This window comes from Podarcis tiliguerta (genome assembly GCF_965153285.1).
Source record: "Podarcis tiliguerta genome assembly, chromosome: 3".
NCBI lineage: Eukaryota > Metazoa > Chordata > Lepidosauria > Squamata > Lacertidae > Podarcis > Podarcis tiliguerta.
In genome coordinates, this window is record NC_139536.1 from 87,336,632 (window position 1) to 87,359,123 (window position 22,492).

The window sequence follows — 22,492 nt, forward strand, 5'->3', positions numbered from 1 at the left end:
GTTTTCTGTCATGTTAAGAGTGTCTTCTTTTTCTTTGGAAAAAGTATGAACATATGAGGCTTTACAACCCAAAAAACAAATGATGTGTCAGATTTTTTTTTTAAAAAAAAATGAGACTAAGCATCACAATAGTGCATAATATTTGAAGATCTAAGAAAAGGAGAAAGGTAGCCCAAATGAAATCTGTTTCTACAAGCAACAAAATGAATTGCACAAAAATCAAAATGCTCATAGCGGCAGCTTTTCCAGGGATAGAGGGAGGGGAAAGTTCACTTCAGTTCACCTTAAAAATGAACTTAATTGATACGTGAACCAAAACACAGTTACCGTATATTTTAAATTTTGCACTTCTCTGATTTTTGCAATTCAGTTCTGCAGACAAGTAATGCACACAAAAACCACATTCACTAGGATAAATTGTTCATTAAAATACATATACAGTATTAGTGAAAATTACCATATTTTTTGCTCTATAAGACTCACTTTTTCCCTCCTAAAAAGTAAGGGGAAATGTGTGTGCGTTGCTGTTTTCACTGTGCAGCGATCCCTCTTGCTGTTCTGGCTTCTGAGATTCAGAATATATTTTTTCTTGTTTTCCTCCTCCAAAAACTAGGTGCATCTTATAGAGTGGAAAATGTGTATATTTGGAAAATTGTATAAAATGTGGGTATTAGGAGGGATTTGCAAGCAAATGCTGGTGAATTTTCATGATGACTGAAGACTAGACAAATGAGAAACTGAGAGGAACAAAAACTGACAGATTCTCCTCTCCCTAATTGTAGGCATGTTATATTGGAGTCCTGTTTCAACACTGCATTATTAGCACTTGTGGCAAATGAATATCAACTGCATATTTGTTGCACTCAATTGATCTTTTGGAAAGCCCCCAGGCAGTTACCACTGGAACAATGTCCCAAACATAGTTTAATGTGTTTGACAATTTCAGAAGAGTGAATGATCACTTCTACTCCCTTTTCAAATCATTATGGGCCAGCACATGATAAAAAAAAAAAAACCCATCACCTCTCTAGCTATCTATTGCACTGATTTAGAAATATAAATAAAAAATAAACTGGGAATTTTTATTCCTTCACCTCCTACAGTGAGCCTTCTGAGGAAATAAAATGAATTGTAGGAGGAACCATGAATATGTTTTCTCATGTAGACTAAAATTGCAACATCAACCTGTCTTGAAATAAATACCTTTCCCTGGATAATAAATGTTCTCTCCCTCCCTCCCTCAGCTAATTGTGCATAGAAGGAAAAACCCACCTATGTATTCATCAAAACCTCTGCGCTTCTCCACCACCTTATAACAAAATATCCATGGTATGACAGGAGAAATGGATACATTTTGCAGTGAGAAAGTAACATCTTAGTTGGAATCAGTCATGATTTTTCTTACAAATTCTTGACAAAATTACAATGTTTCATTCCAAATATTGTCATATTTATCCAAGCAGAGTCTATGTCTGTAAGTGGTTCGTTCATTCCAAAATATACACAAAGAAGAACAAGATTTGCAATACACCCCAAACCTGAAATTGTAAGCGACATCAGCAACTTTACACATAGTTAAACTATGAAATTTGTCCCTGCAAGAGGAAGTGATGGCTTTAAAAGAGGATTAGAAAAAGGCCACTAGGGGCTATTAGGCAAATATCTATGTTCTAGACCCTTCAAGTTTCCCTATTTTCCAGGGACAGTCGGGGCTTTACAGTAGATGTCCCAATTTTTAATTTGATCCCAGAATGCCTTATATATGTTGGAAGCCACCCAGAGTGGCTGGGGCAACTATTATTACTATCATCATCATCATCATCATCAGAGAAAATACAGTTGGGGCACTGTTATAGCTCCTCATAGGAGCTAATGAAAAAATTCCAAGTAGGATTCAAGATTTCTGTTCCAGGTGCCTGTTCTGTAAGGAGCTGCTGCCAGGTGAAGAGATGGATAATGCCATTTAATGCTTCATTAAATGCTAATGCCTTCAAGCCACTTATTTTCAGTTCCCTGGAGATGGGCTTCTGTCATTCAGCTTGATAGACTAAAGATGATTAAGATTACAGTGAATAATGTGATTTTGAACGTGGCATTCTTGTAAAGGTATTATGATCAGTGCTTAATGTGTGTGTGTGTGTGAGAGAGAGAGAGAGAGAGAGAGAGAGAGAGAGAGGAGATGCCAGAGTTCAGATCTCTCTGGAAATACCTTTCCTAGGTCTAGAAGTTGTTCTTCCTAATCTGTAGCAACTTGCCATAGCCAGTCAGTGATGAGAAAATGCACTCTGCATTTATATGTTCCAAGGCTGTGCTGTGCTCTTGCCAATAGATACAAAGGCTGAGTGCAGGCAAGAAATTTAAAGTCCATTTATGAAATTACTTACAAATCTTGTTTCCCGTCCAGCTGGTCTCTGTGAAGACATCAATGTCTGTAGGTAAAGATTAATCAGCCCGATATTGTAATTGCAACATAGGTTTGGCCAGTTCTGTGTGCATTGTACTGCGAAGTTTTGTGCCAAATTGTAACTTTCAGGGAATTTTCTGCTGTTGTTATCACCAAGTAGCAATGCAGACAAGTAACAACACAATCTTATGCACATCTATTCAGAATTAAGTCTGACTGAATTCAAGGAGGCTTGCTCCCAGGTGAATATAAGATTGTTGCTTAAGATACACACAGAATTTGAACATGAAAAAGGATGTCTTGTTAAGATATTAGGACTATGTTGAATGAGACCATTGTGGTCAATCACTGGAGCAAGTGACTCACGGTCAACCATCCAGAACATTATTTAACCCTACACTGGAATATGTTTATTTTTCCTTCTGGGAATTAAGAACATCAGAGTTAGTTACCACATCGCCCCCATCGTGAGGAACTAGAAGGACCACATAATTATCCCCATTTGGTAAATGTAGACAGGTAGAACAAATTGGGTGGTTCACAGGATAAAACCACAATATAGAAACACAAAATACATAATAAAAATAAAAATAAAAACAACCCAAAAACACATTTTAAAAGGGCATTGCATGCAAGGTAGAGGGGAAAATTGCATCCTTATCAGTCCACCACAGCACTGTACCTACCACCTCATCCTCCCTCCTATTTATTATTATTATTAATATTAATATTATTACTATCATCTCCAAAATCAGGGGAGGATCTTAAAGGTAAAGGTACCCCTGCCCGTACGGGCCAGTCTTGACAGACTCTAGGGTTGTGTGCCCATCTAAGAGGCCGGGGGCCAGCGCTGTCCGAAGACACTTCCGGGTCACGTGGCCAGCGTGACATCGCTGCTCTGGCGAGCCAGAGCCGCACATGGAAACGCCATTTACCTTCCCGCTAGTAAGCGGTCCCTATTTATCTACTTGCACCCGAGAGTGCTTTCGAACTGCTAGGTTGGCAGGCGCTGGGACCGAACAGCGGGAGCGCACCCCGCCACGGGGATTCGAACCGCCGACCTTTCGATTGGCAAGCCCTAGGCGCTGAGGCTTTAACCCACAGCGCCACCCGCGTAGTAATATTATTACTATCATCTCCAAAATCAAGGGAGGATTTTAGGGGCCCTGAAAATTTGGGGGAGGGAGGGGCAGATGAGGCCCCCAAATTGGTGGTTAGTCACTTCTGGCCTTATGTGTATGTAGTTCCACCCACAGAGTGAAAAACCTTCAAGGTATTTCACACCAGAGCAGGAACTTGTAACCCTCCTGTTGTTGTTGGACTACAGATCCCATCATTATCCCGGGCAATTGGCCATGCTGGTTGAAGGCTGATGGGAGCAGCAGTCCAACCACCTCTGGAGGGTCATAAGTCCACCCCCCATCCCTGAACTAGAGTCAAAGATGAAGCATGTGACTATTGTGCATTTGTCAGATGGAGAAGTACAATTTCATATTAACTTGAATTTGAACACCCTTAGCTTGTTTTGTTCATGTTTTCAGGGAAGAAATGTTTTGCTGTGGACATCTGGGTAAGACATCATGCATTCTGGTATCCATGGGGAATAATGGCCACTTACTTTGCCTGCATCTGAATCCAATATGTTCTGCAGGGAGCCTGGAGAAGAATCACAACGGCGCTAGAAAGAATGAGTTGAAAATGGCAAGTGCTCAGTTGCAGAAACCAAAAGGGGTTGGGGAGAAAGCATATAGACAAATAAGATGCTTTAAATATCTGGTTACCATAGACAGCGGGTCCTGTAAGACTTGATCAATAGCAGCACAGAGCTCTTCAGTTTGTTGCCTGAGCTGAGCAGGGGAGCACATCTAGAAGATTTTAAAAGAGAGACGGTTACCTACAACATGATTCTCAACTTCACCCCAAGGATGTATTTGCAGCTCACCATCCCCTTGTCATATGATCTCCTGCTTTTATTACTGGGATTAGCTTGTGCCATGGAGATTGCATAATTTGTCCTTGTCTTATCCAAGTCCTGTTTCACAACTTGCATCTCTTCTATAATCAACAACTATAGTTTGTTAAGGCGACTGGGAATTGTAGATCTCTGAAAGGTACACAACCATTTTCAAGATTCTTTCAAGGAAGGAGTGTGTTTGAAATGCTTTCCAACTGAATGGCGTGGATGTGACCTAAAAGTGCAAATTCTAGCATTTATTCACTGTGGACAGGATCAGTCAAATGGAGATATGACCAGAAATAAAGGGATTTTCATAGGGATGGGTTGAATTCAGAGACAAGAATAGAGTCACCTCTGAATGTGTATCCAAAGATTTGTTTTCTGCGACTTCTTCTGCTTTGGCTGGTTCATCGAGTGCCTACGGATTAATTCAAAATATTCTGAGATCAAGGTAGCATTGGAAAAATAAAAAACAAAGGCAGAACTACAATGCGAATTTTATTCATTTGTTAACCTGTTCCTTTCTTTTGTTGAGATTGCATCCATCTGTCCAAGCACCCTAAGCAACATGCATACAAAGTCCCAAAGAAAAGAATTCCATCAAATCAGCTGTTACCGTAACCCCAATTCATTTTGCAAAGTACCGCAGGGGAACCACAACAAAAAATAAACCACACTTGTAGTATTATAATCTTAATCTCCATGCACACATTTGTAGAAGCAGTAGAATCTAAGGAGTAAATTTAGGAAAACATGAGTTTCTCCTAAATTATTTTTGTGTTTTTTAAGATTCCCTTGTTACTTTAAGCTAATTTCTCCCAGCCAGGTTCCACAATCAAGAGAGAGATCCGAAGGCCTGGGAACAGCCTATGTGACTTCTGGTTCTTAGGTGATGCACTATGCCCACCTGTCCTCTAGAGGGAGCATGCACACTGATGTTTACTTTCTCCCATAGGAACACTTGAAGCTGCTTTTGCTCTGAATCTAGTCATCCTGCCCATCTAGCACAACACCGTCTATGCTGAATGGCAGTGGCTCTCCAGGGCAGTGAAAGACTTCAGACTTTAACATTTCAGCAGCACCCTGTGTGCTGCCAAAATGCGGTGCTCCACTTCCTCTCACATTCCATTGTTTGTCATTGTTGTGGCACCCTACTGGCGTGGCACGGATCCGCTCTCCCAAATTTGCCTCTGTCCAGGGTTTCAAACAGAATTCTTATGGTGGGGAACCTGGATTATTGTAATGTTAAGCTCCTTAGAAAGACTAACAGAAACCAATCCGGACCTCCAGTTCTTCAAGACAGCACACACAAATGGTGGCAAGTATCCCTGAAGATGGATGCTCTGTAAATGTAGCCAGTAGTTTAGAGTGACTATCTACGCTTAGGGCTAAACAGCTAGCAATCATCTACCACAAACAGCAGAGCATTGGTCACATGTTTTGGTACCCCAAATAAGTGATTTTATCAGGATACTCCTAATTATAAAATTACCACTATCACTGGAATAGGTTTTTTTAAATAAACTAACCTTCTGTTCAAGAAGTAGTGTGTTTGTAGGGATTGCTGCAAAAGCCTTGTAGCTTGTCTTGATCTTGTGTGACTACAAATCATAAACAAAAGGGGGCGGTGAGAATGGAAAGAGAAAACACATTATACATTATAATCTCAACTATAAATATTGTCAACATTAAGGGGGCTTACATGCTGCGTGAATATGTTGTTCTGACTTTTATAGAACAGTAGCTCACACATTCATTTCACTATTCATTGGCATGCATTCATTTGTCTATTAGGGTGCACACAATATTCATTTTATGCTTTGCTGCAAATACCTACTATCCATGCAGCCCACATGTGTGAAAGGATGCCCTTTTGCTGACAGGTCAGTGATAGAGACAGGTGATCACTTTCACAGAGCAATAGCGATAACTCTTTGCTTTGCAAAGAGAGCCAACACTGGTAGTTTGATAATAATACAAATATAATGGAGCTGAGACACAGACAACCACTGAAGTGGAGGTGGAGAGGCCAGTTTGTGACTTTCTCCATTCTGACTTGCAGTTGCTTTTCTTAGCTCTGTTTGCTAGACAATGCAGGTGGTGAAGTCCCTTGGACCAGATGGCAAGTACCTTTTCATCTACTCAATTTCACTCCCAAGGAAAAGTTAAACACACTAGGAACGCTTTTCCAGACAACCTGTATATTGAGCACTCATCAAACTGATTTGCAGGGAGCTTAGAGAAATATATAATGAGCATTCATTCAGATTTGTTTGCGGGGAGTCTATATGACTTTGTGTCACAACAAGAGTTACCTTCCACTTTCCAATGCATCTCCCCATCACTTTCCTTAGGGCAAAAACTCTGATCTCTTAGGGAAGCAGGTTTGCTGTGTAAGGGGTCCAAATGAACATTATTTGCTCAACCTGAATTTGCCAGTATGTGACTGAATCCCACCCAAAAATAGAGACAGCAGGGCTTGCTGATCGGAAGGTTGGTGGTTCGAATCCCCACGATGGGGTGAGCTCCCGTTGCTCTGTCCCAGCTCCTGCCCACCTAGCAGTTCGAAAGCATGTCAAAGTGCAAATGGATAAATAGATACTGCTCCAGCAGGAAGGTAAACGCTGTTTCCGTGCGCTGCTCTGGTTCGCCAGAAGCAGCTTAGTCCTGCTGCCACATGACCCAGAAGCTGTACGCCGGCTCCCTCGGCCAGTAAAGCGAGATGAGCACCGCAACCCCAGAGTTGTCTGTGACTGGACCTAATGGTCAGGGGTCCCTTTACCTTTACCCTGCTGTAAGTTCCAGTGCTTTTCTTAGCATGTGACACACATGGTCCAAACAGGCAGTGTTACAATGCATAAGAAAGCACTTTTCCTTCCAAACCACTGCTTTGGAAGTTCTTTCTGACACACCAGGAAGGATTTAAATACAAAGTTTCATTTTCTTAATTCCTCGTAGTCCATTCCTTCCCCCCGATTCTCCTTCCCTAGTGTCTTTACCCTAGCATCATGGGATGCATAGTTCTCAGAGTCAGATTAGAGAAGCTCTTAAGGGACAAATTAGATTTGACAGCTCATGAATTTGCACTGTGTAGAGTTATCAGTGACTCATAACAATAAAGCTGGCATCAAATTATTATTTTTCTTTCTTTCTATGAATAAATGTTTTATTTGATGAGGATTTTCCCTGTGTTCCTCCCAGTAAGCTGTTCCCCTGAAACCCTGACTCTCATTAGAAGTTCTGAAGGCACAATGTTCTAGAGAGCAGTTCCATACACTCAAAATACCAACCCTATGAGAGATGCTGTTTATTCATGAAACCTAAGTCCATGTGTTAAAGGTAAAGGTAAAGGTACCCCTGACAGTTAAGTCCAGTCGCAAACAACTCTGGGGTTGTGACACTCATCTCACTTTACTGGCTGAGGTAGCCAACGTTTGTCTGCAGACAGTTTTTCCGGGTCATGTGGCCAGCATGACGAAGCCGCTTCTGACAAAACCAGAGCAGCACACGGAAACACCATTTACCTTCCCGCCGGAGCGGTACCTATTTATCTACTTGCACTTTGATGTGCTTTCAAACTGCTAGGTGGGCAGGAGCTGGAATTGAGCAATGGGAGCTCACCCCTTTGCGGGGATATGAACCACTGACCTTCTGATCGGCAAGCCCTAGGCTCTGTGGTTTAGACCACAGCGCCACCCGCACCCCCTAAGTCCATGTGTTAAGACATGCTAATTTCTCACAAAAAATATGAATGATACCTGTCTGTTTTGCCTCATATAACAGGTTCTACAAATGCAAAATTTATTCCCTCTCTTAAAAAAAAGAAAATCTGGGAATCCTGGAATTATGGTTAAACCATGCATGGAGCAACAGCCCTCGCCTGCCCACTACCCCACTGTGGATGTTCATGCACTAAAGTGATTTCTGGAATGCACATAAGATGTGTGAGAGAATTGTGGGCTGCACATACAGTATATTTATTTTGCAGGTAGCCACAGGTGTGTGTCTGTGTGTGCACACACATGAATGTGGCAGAAAGACTTCTGTCCTGTATGTTTGCAAAATTTATTCAAGCATTTTGTGCAAACTGCATACGATCACATGCTTTTCGATCCCTTGCTCAGTGAGATGACTGCAGTAATAGCAGGCCATGAATTACCGTATTTTTCGCTCTATAAGACCCACCAGACCACAAGACGCACCTAGTTTTTGGAGGAGGAAAACAAGAAAAAAATATTCTGAATGTCAGAAGCCAGAGCAGCAAGAGGGATTGCTGCGCAGTGAAAGCAGCAATCCCTCTTGCTGTTCTGGCTTCTGTGATAGCTGTGCAGCCTGCATTCACTCCATAAGACACACACACATTCCCCCTTACTTTTTAGGAGGGAAAAAGTGAGTCTTATAGAGCAAAAAATACGGTATTAGCAGTCTTTAAGAAGGCATGCTTTGCTTTTGTGTGGGGAAACACTTCCTCACAAAATGAATCATGCTTGAGATTTATATGGACAATGGTTTATAAATATTTGTATCCAGTAACACAACTGCTGCATTTTTAACTGAATTTGATTAAAGCTATTTCTATGGAACCAGCCACAAAGTTAGTTCCCACCAACAATAATTATAATATCCATCAACAGCATGTGCAAATCAGCCTATTGTTGATGCAAGTTTGAATCGTGCTGCGATTGATTGGACTGAAAAGTGGGATTGAAGACAATGCCCTACTTGCTTCAGAAAACAGGGTGCATCACACACACACAAAAAATCAATTTCAAAATTAATTAATCCAGAGCAGCTCACGGTTATTTCCACTTACTGATGAGCACAGATTAGAACTGTCATTCTATCGTGAACAAAGCAGAAAGGGGGGGGGGGAGTTCTCTTTTAAACGAGCTGGAATGTGTGCCAACAGTGCCAAAAGATTTTGTGTGTGTAAATGGTCACTGGTTCAACTGAAGGGATTTTGAAACAAAGCCTTAAAAGTAGTTGCTGAGCAATCTGGTGCACACTGTTAATGACATGTGGTGTCAAAACCACAAATACAGTTATCCTACGATGCAGAAATTCATGGGTACTCAGTTCCTTCATCAGTGGTGCAAGCCATGTATGCAAAATAATGAGGTCTTGCATTATTTTCATTTAGTCAAAGATATGGAGAAAAACCTAAGAAGACCCCTGTTGGATCAGGCCAGCAGCTCATCTGGTCTGCAACTGGTGCAACTGGTATTCAGAGGCATACAGTGGAGGGAGAATGTTGCTATAAAGGTTTACTCTAGGGTGATAGATCATGGTGAAGGAAGAGAGACCTTAACCACAATCTGAGCTGAGCTAAACCTTGGCTTAGCTGTCACCCCACACCCAGGGAGGAACAAGCAAGGTTCCACCCTGCATCTCTGGGAGGTGGCATATTCACACAGTCATGGGAAGCCATACTGTGATGAGCAAACCAGGCCACTGAATTGCATTTGCCAGTTTGCTGCCCACCCACTCAGTTTCAAGAGAACCTTTAGGAGCTCCTCACAATATCTTTTTGTTTCAACCACCTTGAACAATTTGACACCAGCAGTCAGCTTGGCTCCCTCACTGCTCCTATGCAAAGTTTTTCTATACTTTGGCTCAAGGTGCTTGGAAAACATTCCTGGATGAGGATTATCTCAATTATCAAAGATATAATTCATATGGCTCAGAACTTTGATTCTCTCTCTTTTTCATTCTTTGGGCACCATTTTCCTGCAGTGGAGAAGAAAGGGAAGACCAGCAGGGAAGCTAGTAGGGATGGAGGAGAAATTCGATTCAGTGCACATTTAAAGCCAAATCTATCACATTTCCATTTCTTCCAAGCCACATGCAAACCGAAACACAGTTATGTCACACTTCTCCAAATTTTGCAGTGCTGTTCTCCAAAATGCGTCTATTAGTGGAAAGTAGGCATAAAACTGGACGTATTAGTAAAATAACATGCAAAGAAGCATTAGGATAAATTGCTTGCAAAAATGTGTCACACTACATGTGATTATTAGAAGAAATTAGTGCTAAAATGCTGGTGATTTCCATGAGGATTTTAAAAATATATATAAAAAATGCTAATTGCTGCATAATGTGGATAACTTAATTTAAGTCCAGGAAAATGAGACACCGAAACAACCAAACTGGATGGACTCTCCCATCCCTGAAAGCAAGCAAGCAAGCAGGCAAGCAAATATTGAATACCTGGGGCTTCTTATTCTCAGAGGCAGAAGGCAGAGAGAAAGACAGTGGTGAAGTCACCTCCCTGGATCCTGACAACAATGAACAAGGTGAGTGCACCGTGGCAGGAGATCTGTGCTGTGGTACTGTTGGGGTCCTGGGTCTTGAAGATGGAGGGCAAGCTCGGAAGTTTGAATGAACAGAGGAGGACTCTCTGTGTGGAGAAGGGGATTTAATACGATAGCCTGGAGGAGTGGGTGAAGTTGAATCTGTATGAGAAGCTTGCCAATGAGGTGAAAGACCTAGCGAATTGGTAGCTGGGTCCTTAACAATGGCTTGCGGTAAACATCCATTTGACCGGCAGCTAGAATGCATTATGGTTGGAGAGAGAGAGCCCTTGTCTGCAGTGGGGGAAACGGCGTCCCTTTGGCTAACACCGGGAGGAGACAGTGGATAGGACTTAGCGGTAAAAGTGGGGGAATAGGTATGCACCTTCTTAGACTTTTCAGGCCCTCGGGCTTTGTGGGCAGGAGAGTGGGCCCCTTTCCTAGGGGCATGGGGAGGCAAGGAGAAAGTGGGAGATTTCGACTGTAACAGAGGAGACACAACTGTTTTTCTATAGGAAGAAATGGTGGGCGACAAAGGGCGCAATTTGTCAGGGGAAAGCGCCCTGGTGTCAAGGTGCTTTTTAGGAGACGGGGACCTGGTTCTAAGAGTAGGGCTGGATTTTGAAAATGAGGCCATGCGATTGGGCACGGTAGAAAACACCGAAAGACGAAATTCCTCTTGACTTGGAGAGGCGGACCTAATTGAATACTCTGAGGCAGCTTTCTTAGGGGTTGGAGGGGTCATTTTAAACTTTTGGTCTATTGCCAGCGTTGAAGAGCCCAGGGAATTGGGAGAAAACGTAGCAGGGCAAGATGCAGGAGAAAAGGGTCTTTTCGGAGTGGATCCTGACTTCAAAATAGCAGTCAGAAGAGAGAGTCTGGTTGGTAGTGGCGACTTAGTTCCGGATTTCAGAAGGTTCCCACTGGAAGACATTTGGCTGCCGGGGTTGTTGACACTATAGATGGTGGAGGAGGAACCATGAAGAGGAGAAGACAGAGGCTTTGGACTAGGGGATAATAAGTGTGTCGTGATATAGATGGGAACCACAGACAAGGGGGCAAACCTCTTGGGTGGGAGAGGAGAAGCGGCCTGAGGGGATGAGCTCTGAAGCGTGTCTGCTGAACTGTGAGCCTGTGGGGAAGAAGGGCACGAGTCTTTGCTTGATAAAGGGGATGAGGTGAGCTCATGTTTCTGGGGAAGATTCCTAGCCTGGAGACCACTGGGCAACTGAGCCCCATCTGAAAGGCTGTGACTTGGGAAAGAAGGTCTTTGCAATATGGGAGAAGGGAGGCTGTAAGAAGCAGTAGACTGTAAATAGGTAGATGTCTGGCGTACAGAGGACCCATTTGCAGACTGCCATTGGCTGTGGGATTCTTGAAGAGAAGAGGCTTGGTGGACAGCGGGAGACGGGTCCTGTTCTACCGTCAGGTTAGTTGGAAAAAGCAAATGAGCAACAAGTGGCTTATAAGAAGGATGATCAGAGGTAGACAGAGGAGAAGTTAACTGGAGAGGGGAAAAGAAAAAGAAAGGTTATACAGAGCAGCAACCATGATGTTCTTCAAATTATGCATCCTATTTCCATTCACTACATCTGCCATGTGCTTTAACAGCATAACACCTCCTTTAATTACCAGTGATTATATTGTGCGCTGCATTGCTAAGTGATTGCTATTTAATATTAAATAATCCATGCAAATAATTTGTTGGCACTTTGCTTTACATAAAAGAAAGATATCAGTGTTCTAGATTCAATACTAATTTGTTTCCCCCTTTCCCACAAATAATAATAATAATAATAATAATAAATGCCATTCACAATTGTGGGTTGTAAATAGAAGATGTAAAAAGCTTCAGGTTTTTAAAATGCAAACCCACGAAGGATTTTATTAGCAGACACCTTGGGGTTATGTGGAATTGCAAAGGGACCCAATGGCTGCAAAAGGGGTCACAGTTATACATGCACATCTCCCCAAGAAGTTGATGTGAAGACATAAGCATTGCTGTGTCCTGACTTGAAGACACCAAGCACATTCCTTAGCACCATCTGGCTAAACACCTTACCCATGAAAACAATTGCTGCTTGAGGGATTCTCTAACAGCTTACAAATCTCATACACACACACACACACACACACACACACACACACACACACCAACATATACAGTATAACATGTTTTACTATGTTTTATATATGCTGTAAGCCACCCAGAGTGGCTGGGGAAACCAGATGGGCAGGGTATACCGTATTTTTCGCCCTATAGGACGCACCGTCCCATAAGGCGCACCTAGTTTTTTTGGGGGGAAATAAAGGAAAAAAATTATTTTTCCCCCAGGCGCGGGGTTGGGGAAGCCCGAGCTTCCCCCGACCCCAGCCCCCAAACAGGCAGCTCTCTGCAAGCCGTGGGAGCCCAGTGCTGGCTCCCGCTGCTTGCGGAGAGGTCCACGAAGCCTGCACGCGCTGAGCTCAGCGCGCGCAGGCTTCAGCATGCAGGCAACTCTCCGCCAGCAGCGGGAGCGCTCCCGCTGCTAGCGGAGAGGTCCGCGAAGCCTGGATGCGCTGAGCTCAGCGCGTGCAGGCTTCAGCATGCAGGCAACTCTCCTCCAGCAGCGGAAGCGCTCCCGCTGCTAGCGGAGAGGTCCGCGGAGCCTGGACGCGCTGAGCTCAGCGCGCGCAGGCTTCAGCATGCAGGCAACTCTCCGCCAGCAGCGGGAGCGCTCCCGCTGCTTGCGGAGAGGTCCGCGAAGCCTGGACGCGCTGAGCTCAGTGCGCGCAGGCTTCAGCATGCAGGCAACTCTCCGCCAGCAGCGGGAGCACTCCCGCTGCTTGCGGAGAGGTCCGCGAAGCCTGGACGCGCTGAGCTCAGCGCGCGCAGGCTTCAGCATGCAGGCAACTCTCCGCCAGCAGCGGGAGCGCTCCCGCTGCTTGCGGAGAGGTCCGCGAAGCCTGGACGCGCTGAGCTCAGCGCGCGCAGGCTTCAGCATGCAGGCAACTCTCCGCCAGCAGCGGGAGCGCTCCCGCTGCTAGCGGAGAGGTCCGCGAAGCCTGCATTCGCCCCATAGGACGCACACACATTTCCCCTTCATTTTTGGAGGGGAAAAAGTGCGTCCTATAGGGCGAAAAATACGGTAAATAAAATTAATAATAATCATCATCATCATCATGACTAACCCACTGGCATGGGATGCAAACTAGTACCTATTATATACATATGGAATTCCATATATGCAGAGTTCTCTAAAAGAATAAGGTTCTTCTTGGTTGGCTGAGCACAATATAAGCAGCATTTTATACATTTAAGAATGACTCCAGGTAAAGTGCAGCTGAATAATACTAAAAGGAGTAGATGTGCAGCTTGTGGGTATGCCTGGGTCCATTTGTGTTGCTTGTGGCTCCGGTGGCCTCCGTGGTGCAGAGTGCCTTCCATCAGCTTTGGTTGGTGGCCCAGCTGCACCCCTGTCTGGACAGGGACAGCCTACCTATTGTCATCTATGCTCTGCTATAGGCTAGATTACTGCGTTAAACGTGGGGTTGCATCTGAAGATAGTTTGGCGCAGAATTCAGTGGGCAGGTTGCTCACTGTTGAAAGACGGTTTGAGCATATGACGCCTATCCTGGCCTGATGGCACCGGCTGCCAATTAATTTCTGGGCCCAATTCAAAGTGCTGTTTTTGACATAGAAAGTCTTAAACAGCTCAGAACCGTAACACCTTAAGGACCACCTCTTCCCATATGAACCAACCCTGGACCCAGTGATCATCACCGGAGGCCCTTCTTTGTGTGCCTCCTCCACAAGAGGCCTGTGGTGGTCCCCACTTGTGTAATGCTCTCCCCAGGGAGTCTCACCTGGTGCCTTCATTGCATATCTTTAGGCACCAGGCAAAAACATTTATCTTCTCCCAGGCCTTTAATTATTTAAACAACCTATGGCCTTTAACTGTTTTTGACATTAGGAACAACCACAAAGCTGTTCTGCTCCTAAATTATGTTGTTGAAAAATGAATTTTAAAGGGGCAACCAGGAATGGTGTGTGCGTGTGTGTGTGTGTGTGTGAGAGAGAGAGAGAGAGAGAGAGAGAGAGAGAGAGAGAGAGAGACTGTACACTTGGCTCTGGTGCTGATCACAAATCTTGGCTTGGACATGTGTTCAGAAGCACCCTGTCCTTTAATTCTTACTGTATGTTTGCTCAGCTGAGCCCCAATTTTGCACCCAGCTCTCAATGATGAACCTCAGGTTTCCAAAAAAATGAAAACAAAAAACAAAGTAGACACAAGATGCAAGAGTCCTGGTCTATAGGAAGCAATCCTTACACATATATCTCAAAGCAGATAAGGTACGAGTCTACTAACTACATTTGAAACATTCCCCACCCCCTCAAAATCTTTATTTTACAAGTTACAGTGCCACACATTAGACAGCCCCCCCAAAATGGATTTGAGACAGATCTGCAGCCAATCTCAGCTCTGAAACAAGTGTGTATACAGTCCCCGTGTTTACCAACACATGCTTGCCACATTCATCATTTACCATTTCATGTCTACAGTTAAAAATGAACGTAGGTGTACAGCAATCTAAAAAACTTAACGTATGAAGAAGCCTGGAGATTTGGTACTGGATCCAGCTTCTTCCACTAGAGAAAAGGAACCGCTGGATCCAGCCCATGATTATCAGCAAAAGTTAGTTTTGTTGATGACATTCCCAGACTGCTTGGTTCAGTGAATAGTTTTGGCTGCTTCGGAGTAATACTGTGAGACTAAAAGCAGTCACAGTTGTTCATTGATCTGTAGGATGCTTCGCACTTCACTCAATGCCTACACAGAATGCCAGCAAATCTCATATTCAAATAAGTCATGTGAATTTTTTGTTTGCACACACTAGGAAGCAATTTACACATGATGATCCGCATGCAAGAGAGTTGCAATTTCCTACGTCAAAATGAATTACGAAGCTGCCTTATATTGGTCCATGAAGCATAGTCTGCACTGAGTACCAGTGGCTCTAGAGTGTTTCAGATAGGAATCTTTACCAGAGTTTCCTAGAAATGGCAGAGATTGAGCCTGGGGTCTTTGGGATATAAAGCCTGTGCTGTGCTACTGAGCAACAGCCCTTCCCTTCCTTTGTTTCCTTAATGGCCCCTACCCAAATATATATATATATATAGAGAGAGAGAGAGAGAGAGAGAGAGGATTTTTGTCATGTGTAAAGTAGTCCTAAGTAGAATGTGTGCTCAGGTTAAGTGTTGTTTCAGCCATCATTAGGTGAAGAAGCATAGTAACAGTCTACACCAACCTTCTCCAAAGTGGTGATTTCCAGATATTATGGACTATAAATCCCATCATCTCTGGCCACTGGCCAGGCTGGTAGGGGCTGATGGGTGTCCAAAACACCTGAAGGATACCAGCTTGGTGAAGGCTGGACTACTCCCATTTGCCATAACTGCAAAGTGTCATTGAAAGTACAAAAAATGTTGCAGTGCCATGTGCTTTTTCCACCACCACACCAATCTCCTTCCACTAGACAAGCAACGTCTCTCAGCCATGGAAGGCAATAAAATACGGGAGGGACTAATTCGTAACTGAGCAGGGTAACGAATAAACAGCAAGTCTAACCAAGAAGAGTACAAACAGACAGGTTTTCATAGAGATGGCAATATTTCCTTTCCCATGCATGCTCACAATTAGGAAAACAAGATACCTGAGACTGTTTCTGTTGGCTGACAGAACTGTAAGAGATCTCAGTATGCAGTGGTAACTGTGGGGCTGTTGGATGTCCTCTGGATTCGTCCCTCGGAGACAAACAGGGTGCATCCAGACCCTTAGATCTTCCATGTCCATATCCGTTGCCTAGGAGAGTGTTTTTGTCCTCATCCGAGTCCGTAATGAAGACAAATTCAGCTTTGAAAAGGTCATCCCCTTCCATTTCCCCTCTGCTTGACTTGTGATCTTTGGCTTGGAAAAGTTTGTGGCGACTGTTTGTGCAAGTGGCAGAGCCGCCGTTTCCCTCGTTTCCACTTCCTACGGCCTGACCTCCAGGAACTGCTTCGGCCTATTGTAAAATAACAAAAACAAACCAGACTTGGGTCAATTGTTTTACTTTCATAAGCTCGTTTTCCTTGCCAGCCAAAGAATTAAGAATTTGTACTACAAGCTAATGTTACAGTGCATTGGAAAACATGTCCAACGTCTCAGGCACCAGAAAAGATGGGGAGGGTCACAGACAAAGAAAGTGGGGCTTGTATTGTTGACATAATAAGCTTTCCACTGTTGGCGACTTCCCTCTTCCCTCAATGCACTTTCCCATAAATATGGCCTGATACAAGGGAAGAAATCGTTCACATTTTATTAGGAGCAATAAAGGAACTGGGGTGGAGGCAGGTGCAGTCGAGCAGAATGGACTACGAGACCCCTTTAAAGCAGGCACGGTGGAGACTGGGTTCTGGCTGTGGGCTGCACAAAACCAAAAGACTGGCTCCCACGCTCCTCAGAGGGAAAAATCTGGGGCAAAGCCCCATATAGACATTGAAGCCACAAAAGAACTTCAAAACCAGGACACTCTCTGAGCAGACAAAACAAAAGAATTTGCAGTCAGGGAGCTTGACTGTACTTGTTAAGGGTGGGCATTTTAGTACAAAGCATCATTGTTTTGTTACAGGGACCCATTCAGTGGTCCTGCAGATTTTGGCCATTAACCCCTCAAATGCCAGAAACAGCTTTGCTGTGGCTCCTGAATGAAAGACTGGAGGCTGTCCCCAACAAGGCACCATGTATTTTAAACAACAAATACAATGTCTTAGCTTGTTTCACAAGGTAGGACCCTACAAGGGAATAGCTCTTAAGGACTGTACACTTAACCCTAGTACACATTGTGCTCATTCAGGAATGCCTCCTAGGAACTTCTTGTGTAAACACATTGGCTTGGGGAAACAGAGTCGGCACTCCTTAAGGTCACCTCCATTGGGGATTTAAAGGGCACAACTGAAGACATGATTGGAAAGACATTCTGCTTAATCCAGCAGAGCATACTTACAAAACATTGCTATAGGATTGGGATTAGTATGGATTAGCCTACGGCTTTATATCTGTAAAACAGGGTTCTGTAGAAAATGAGGATGCCCAAATGGTCAAACCTGTCTCTCTTAAATTAGTGGCTCTAGCCCAGTCTTTGCAAGACTAAAGAGAGTACAGGTGACTGGTTGCCAAAGAATTTATGAGCTGGATATGCTTCCCAAAGGTGGGCTGAAATGGGTAGGCCTTCCCTATCCCTCCTGGCTGGTTGTGATGTCATCAAGGTGTGATGAAGAACAAAGGACAGCTATAATGCTGCCAAAGCTAAAAACCTTTTTCAAGAAGGTTCAAACATTAATGCAGTCCTGACATAAAGATCACTTCCAGGAAACCCACAAGTTGAGCATTTTGTCATAATTTGTTTGCACAAAGTTTGTGGGGAGGGTTAGATGACTTCCATGATTTATTGAGCATTCATCTGATTTGATTATGGAGATGTTTTTTGACATTAATTCAATCACAGTTATCCTACACTTTGCAGTACATTTCCCCACCTGTTTGCTTTTCACAAAATGTCCAGTTTTGGGGGGGGGGGGGGTTAGAAAGTGGGTCTGTTGTACTACAGCACCAAATAAACTTTAATTACAAAACTAGGTTTGCTGGCATGTGAGTGAATCCAACCTAAAAATAACAACAGTTGATATTGCTTGTAAACAGTAAAGATTACAAGCAAAGGGGACCTATGCAGATGGCAGCCAACCTATTTCAAGACAGTTTGAAAGACTGTCTCCGCACAAACATAAATCAGTATGAAAATATAAAAAAGAAAAAAACCCTACCTTGTGCCCAGTAATTTCTCGAGAGTTTCTATCCACAAGTCCCTCTGCAAGAAATGTTGTGGCATCGGCGATGTAGAACTGAGTTGGAAGCTTTCCAAACGAAGGAACAAAAGTGAACCTCAGAAATTCAGATTCAGAAGGAACCTACAAAATATATATATTTGCATGTGAAGAGGATATTTAACAAAGAATATATAGTAATGCTGCATTACCATATCTGAACCACTTTGCAGTCATTTCACTGGACCTAACTTCAGGTCTATATTTTCTCTGACAAACTGGAGTGAGGATCATCTCTTCTGACTATTTTACTGTTCATATTTTCTCATCTATATCAGCTTTTCCTAGTCAACCCAGGCTGAATTTGCCCTTGCTGACACAGGCCTTATCCACACTTTTCCTCTGTTCTTTCCAGGCATGGTCCACTATTTAGAAGTCCATGTTCAAGCCCTCCCCTTTTGAAAACCTGCTCTTTAAAGCTCAATTGGAGCAAATGGCAACTCTTGGAAAACCTGATTTGATGTTTGCTCCAATTCATCTTAAAAGAGGGGGGGGGGGTTTCAGGGAAAGCTCATGGCAAAGGAAAACATACAGAACAAATGCTTGGACATGGAGCATCAGTGCAGACCTCTGCCTGGAAAGAGTGGGGGGAAAGGTAACCGTGGATAAGCCCTCAGTGTTTTAAAAAGTTAGATTCGGGGTTTCAAAGAATCAGCCTGGAAAACAAGCCCACAAAAATCATGAGGGAGTCCATTCCACTGTCAAAACAGCTCTTCCCGTCAGAATGTTTTTCCTGATGCTTAGTTGGAATCTCCTTTCTTGTAACTACACTCTGGAGCAGGAGAAAACAAGTTTGTTCCATCTTCCATGAGATATTTGAAGAGAGGTGTCATCACTGGCAGAGGAACGGGAGTGCGGAGGGAGCAGACCACCCCCGGCACCACTATTCCAGTAGGGTGCCATCGTGTAACCCCCCCCCCCCGGACATGCGCCGTGCACCCCCCCCACCCGCTGGGCACCACGCCCCCGCAAGCAGCTCATCATACCCCCAGAATGCACGCCATGCCCCTGTGGGTGGCGTGTCACACCCCTGGGGCACACGTCATGCCCCCCAGAGGGTGCCAGCCACACACCCTGCCTGCTCTCCACCCCCAGTAGCGGAGCATGCAGCTTCGCCACTGGGAGTCATATCTCCTCTCAGCCTCCTCTTTTCCAAGTTAAACATACCCAGCTCCCTCAACCATTCCTCATAAGGCTTGGTTTCCATGCCCTTGATCTTCTTGTTTGCCCTCCGTTGCTTTCCTTATACTCTTGTAATAGGAATACCTTGCCTGGGAAACTATGTTTTCCCCAAGCTCCTGCCACGTGCGGCAGCTAGACTGGTGACTGGGAGTAGCCGCCGGGACCACATAACACTGGTTCTGAGAGATCTGCATTGGCTCCCAGTACGTTTCTGAGCACAATTCAAAGTGTTGGTGCTGACCTTTAAATCCCTAAATGGCCTCGGTCCTGTATACCTGAAGAAGCGTCTCCACCCCCATCGTTCAGCCCAGACACTGAGATCCAGCGCCAAGGACCTTCTGGCGGTTCCCTCATTGCGAGAAGTGAGGTTACAGGGAACCAGACAGAGGGCCTTCTCGGTAGTGGCACCCACCCTGTGGAACACCCTCCCACCAGATGTGAAGGAAATAAGCAGCTATCCTATCTTTAAAAGACATCTGAAGGCAGCCCTGTTCAGGGAAGTTTTTAATATTTAACGCTGTACTGTTTTTAACACTTGATTGGGAGCCGCCCAGAGTGGCTGAGGAAACTCAGCCAGATGGGCGGGGTATAAATAATAAATAATAAATTATTATTATTGTTATTATTATTATTATTATTATTATTACTGTGAACTGGAAAAGTAATGGTTTGTTTTTGTTGCTGTTCATCTGTCTTTTAGAAGCATAGGTAGAAAAGCAAGTAAATGGAGATGGAACAGTTCAAGCAGTCCACAATACTTTCTTTTTATCTCTCCCCCCCCCCCCCCACTTTTCCTGCAGCACACACCACAGGATTTTACTAGTCAATCTAAAGTTTCAATTGTGGGGGTGGTGCCATAATCAGATCAGCATTTATGCTTCCAGTGGGAATACTCCGTTTTATAAGCACACTAAACAGATAGAAAGGATTCACTCCATGCTTTTGCAATTAGCAGCACCATTTTACAAGAGAGACATATGACTCATTTTAAAGTATCTCATCAGTTTAACCACTGGCATATTGGAAAATGTTAAGCCAAGCTCTCCCTCAGCAAATAAAGCCTTCAGTTAGATGCTTTCATTACCTTGTAAAAAGAATGCAGTTTTACAGTTGAGGCTACATAGCCAGAGCCAACTCAACATTCCTATGCAGTTTAGCAGAAGAATACTCTATGGCCCAAAACTGATTTTTTTATTTTTTTAAATACTCAACATGCTCAAGAAACATTTCATGAAAAGAACTGCTGATTATAGAACACCCACAGACTTTCAAGATGTGTTATACTAAAACTGAGTCCTTCTAACCACTAATTATGTGGAGAGAGTTGTCCCACAGATATCATATAATTCTTGTGTTTGCTTGTATGTGTACAGAAAGCAATAAAAATGCTTGGCCTCCATAGCAGCTGGTAAAACAAAATATGGGGCAGGATATGTGTGGCAACAGTCTATCACAAATTTGTAGACACAGGGGAACTCAATAGCAGTCTTGTGGTAAATTAGAGAACACCACATTTCTTGAGATATAGGCCGTGCACATACTGCTACCCAGAGTGGTCGGGGCAACTCAGTTAGATGGGCAGCATATAAATAAAAAAAATATTATTACTGATCTGAATTGAGAAAAAGAAGCACCCAGCTGTGTTTTAAGTTGGTAGTGTGTACACAGACATAAACTCACATCACCCATCAGCGTGAGATGTTAATCCCAAAATGTCAGGGATACAGGCAGAAAAGGCGGGAGAGTGAGTTTGGCACTGCTTAGTACTGCAAGACGTTGATTTGACACACTCCTCTGGGGAAGTACCAATGGCTGACATAGCTGTCAGTCACTTGGAGGACACCAAGCTAAGGATTTCACAGAACTATCAGGCCCACATGCTACAATTTTACATTTTTACGGGTCCGTTCAGATCACTCTCATTTGGGGTTATCTGGAGCATGAAGAAGTTTTCCCAAGGCCTCACCATCCAGAACTGCAGGGTGTTCTAGTAAGCAACACGTGGCACAGATATAGGGAATCAATTTAAGTTTTGTAGTCCTCATATTTGGCCCCGCGTAGTCACCACAGATGAATACAGATGAAAGAGGCTTGGCTTGGGCATGGGGCAATCAAAATACTTCCAGCCTGCCTGCTGGAAGTGAGGCGTGGTCAATCCAGATGGGGGTTCCTGAGACTTACATCAAATAGGGTGAGCCCCCCTCAGGGACCTTCATCTGAGGGAGTTGCTTTGGCCCTGCCCCACCCCCAAGCAGACAGACATGGCCACTCCCCCCGGATCCCTTTAACGGGATACCCCAACATTTGGATGGAGGGGCAGGATTGCCCCAATGCTCAACCAGTTGTGACGATTGCTATGAGGTAGGCAAAACCACCGGGTCAGTGGCAATTAGCCCAGTGGGGAAATTCCTACCTGGCCCCCTTAAAGAACGGCGACCACCGTAGCCACAGCAAAGTCATTGACTATAAGCTTAAACTGAGAGTGGGTAGGCAGGGGAAAAATCCGGCGAAGGAACAAACAGGTAGTGCCTCAGGGGTGGGCTGCTTAAATGGGCAAGGGGCAGATCCGAAGGAAGCCTACCTGCTCCGTCGGCTCTGCCCCCTGGCACAGCCCAAGTCCCCAGCCTGCATCCCCTTTAGACAAAGCTGGGTGCAGGCCAGGATCCAGTTCCTGATAAGCCCCCACCGCTTATCAGGATGTGCACCACTGTTCCAGTTCCCCCCTCAGGGCTCTAGTAAAGCCTTTGCCATCCTGC

At 44.2% G+C, this 22,492-nt stretch overlaps 1 protein-coding gene across 17 annotated transcripts in view; it reads right to left on the reverse strand.

Annotated features, from left to right (window-relative positions):
- MLIP (muscular LMNA interacting protein) overlaps positions 1–22,492 on the reverse strand; it is a 52,393-nt gene that overhangs the window by 13,372 nt on the left and 16,529 nt on the right. For 13 of the 17 annotated variants that reach the window (XM_083431548.1, XM_083431555.1, XM_083431550.1 and 10 more), the window contains 8 exons: positions 18,495–18,638; positions 16,346–16,696; positions 10,569–12,155; positions 5,891–5,962; positions 4,714–4,779; positions 4,186–4,269; positions 4,023–4,082; positions 2,385–2,429 (listed from right to left, as the gene is read on the reverse strand). In XM_083431548.1, coding sequence (XP_083287674.1) covers positions 2,385–2,429; positions 4,023–4,082; positions 4,186–4,269; positions 4,714–4,779; positions 5,891–5,962; positions 10,569–12,155; positions 16,346–16,570 — 2,139 coding nt within the window. In that variant the 5' untranslated portion in view covers positions 16,571–16,696; positions 18,495–18,638. The remainder of the gene's footprint in view (positions 1–2,384; positions 2,430–4,022; positions 4,083–4,185; positions 4,270–4,713; positions 4,780–5,890; positions 5,963–10,568; positions 12,156–16,345; positions 16,697–18,494; positions 18,639–22,492) is intronic. The other 4 variants (XM_083431544.1, XM_083431559.1, XM_083431554.1 and 1 more) reach the window with 2 other exon arrangements.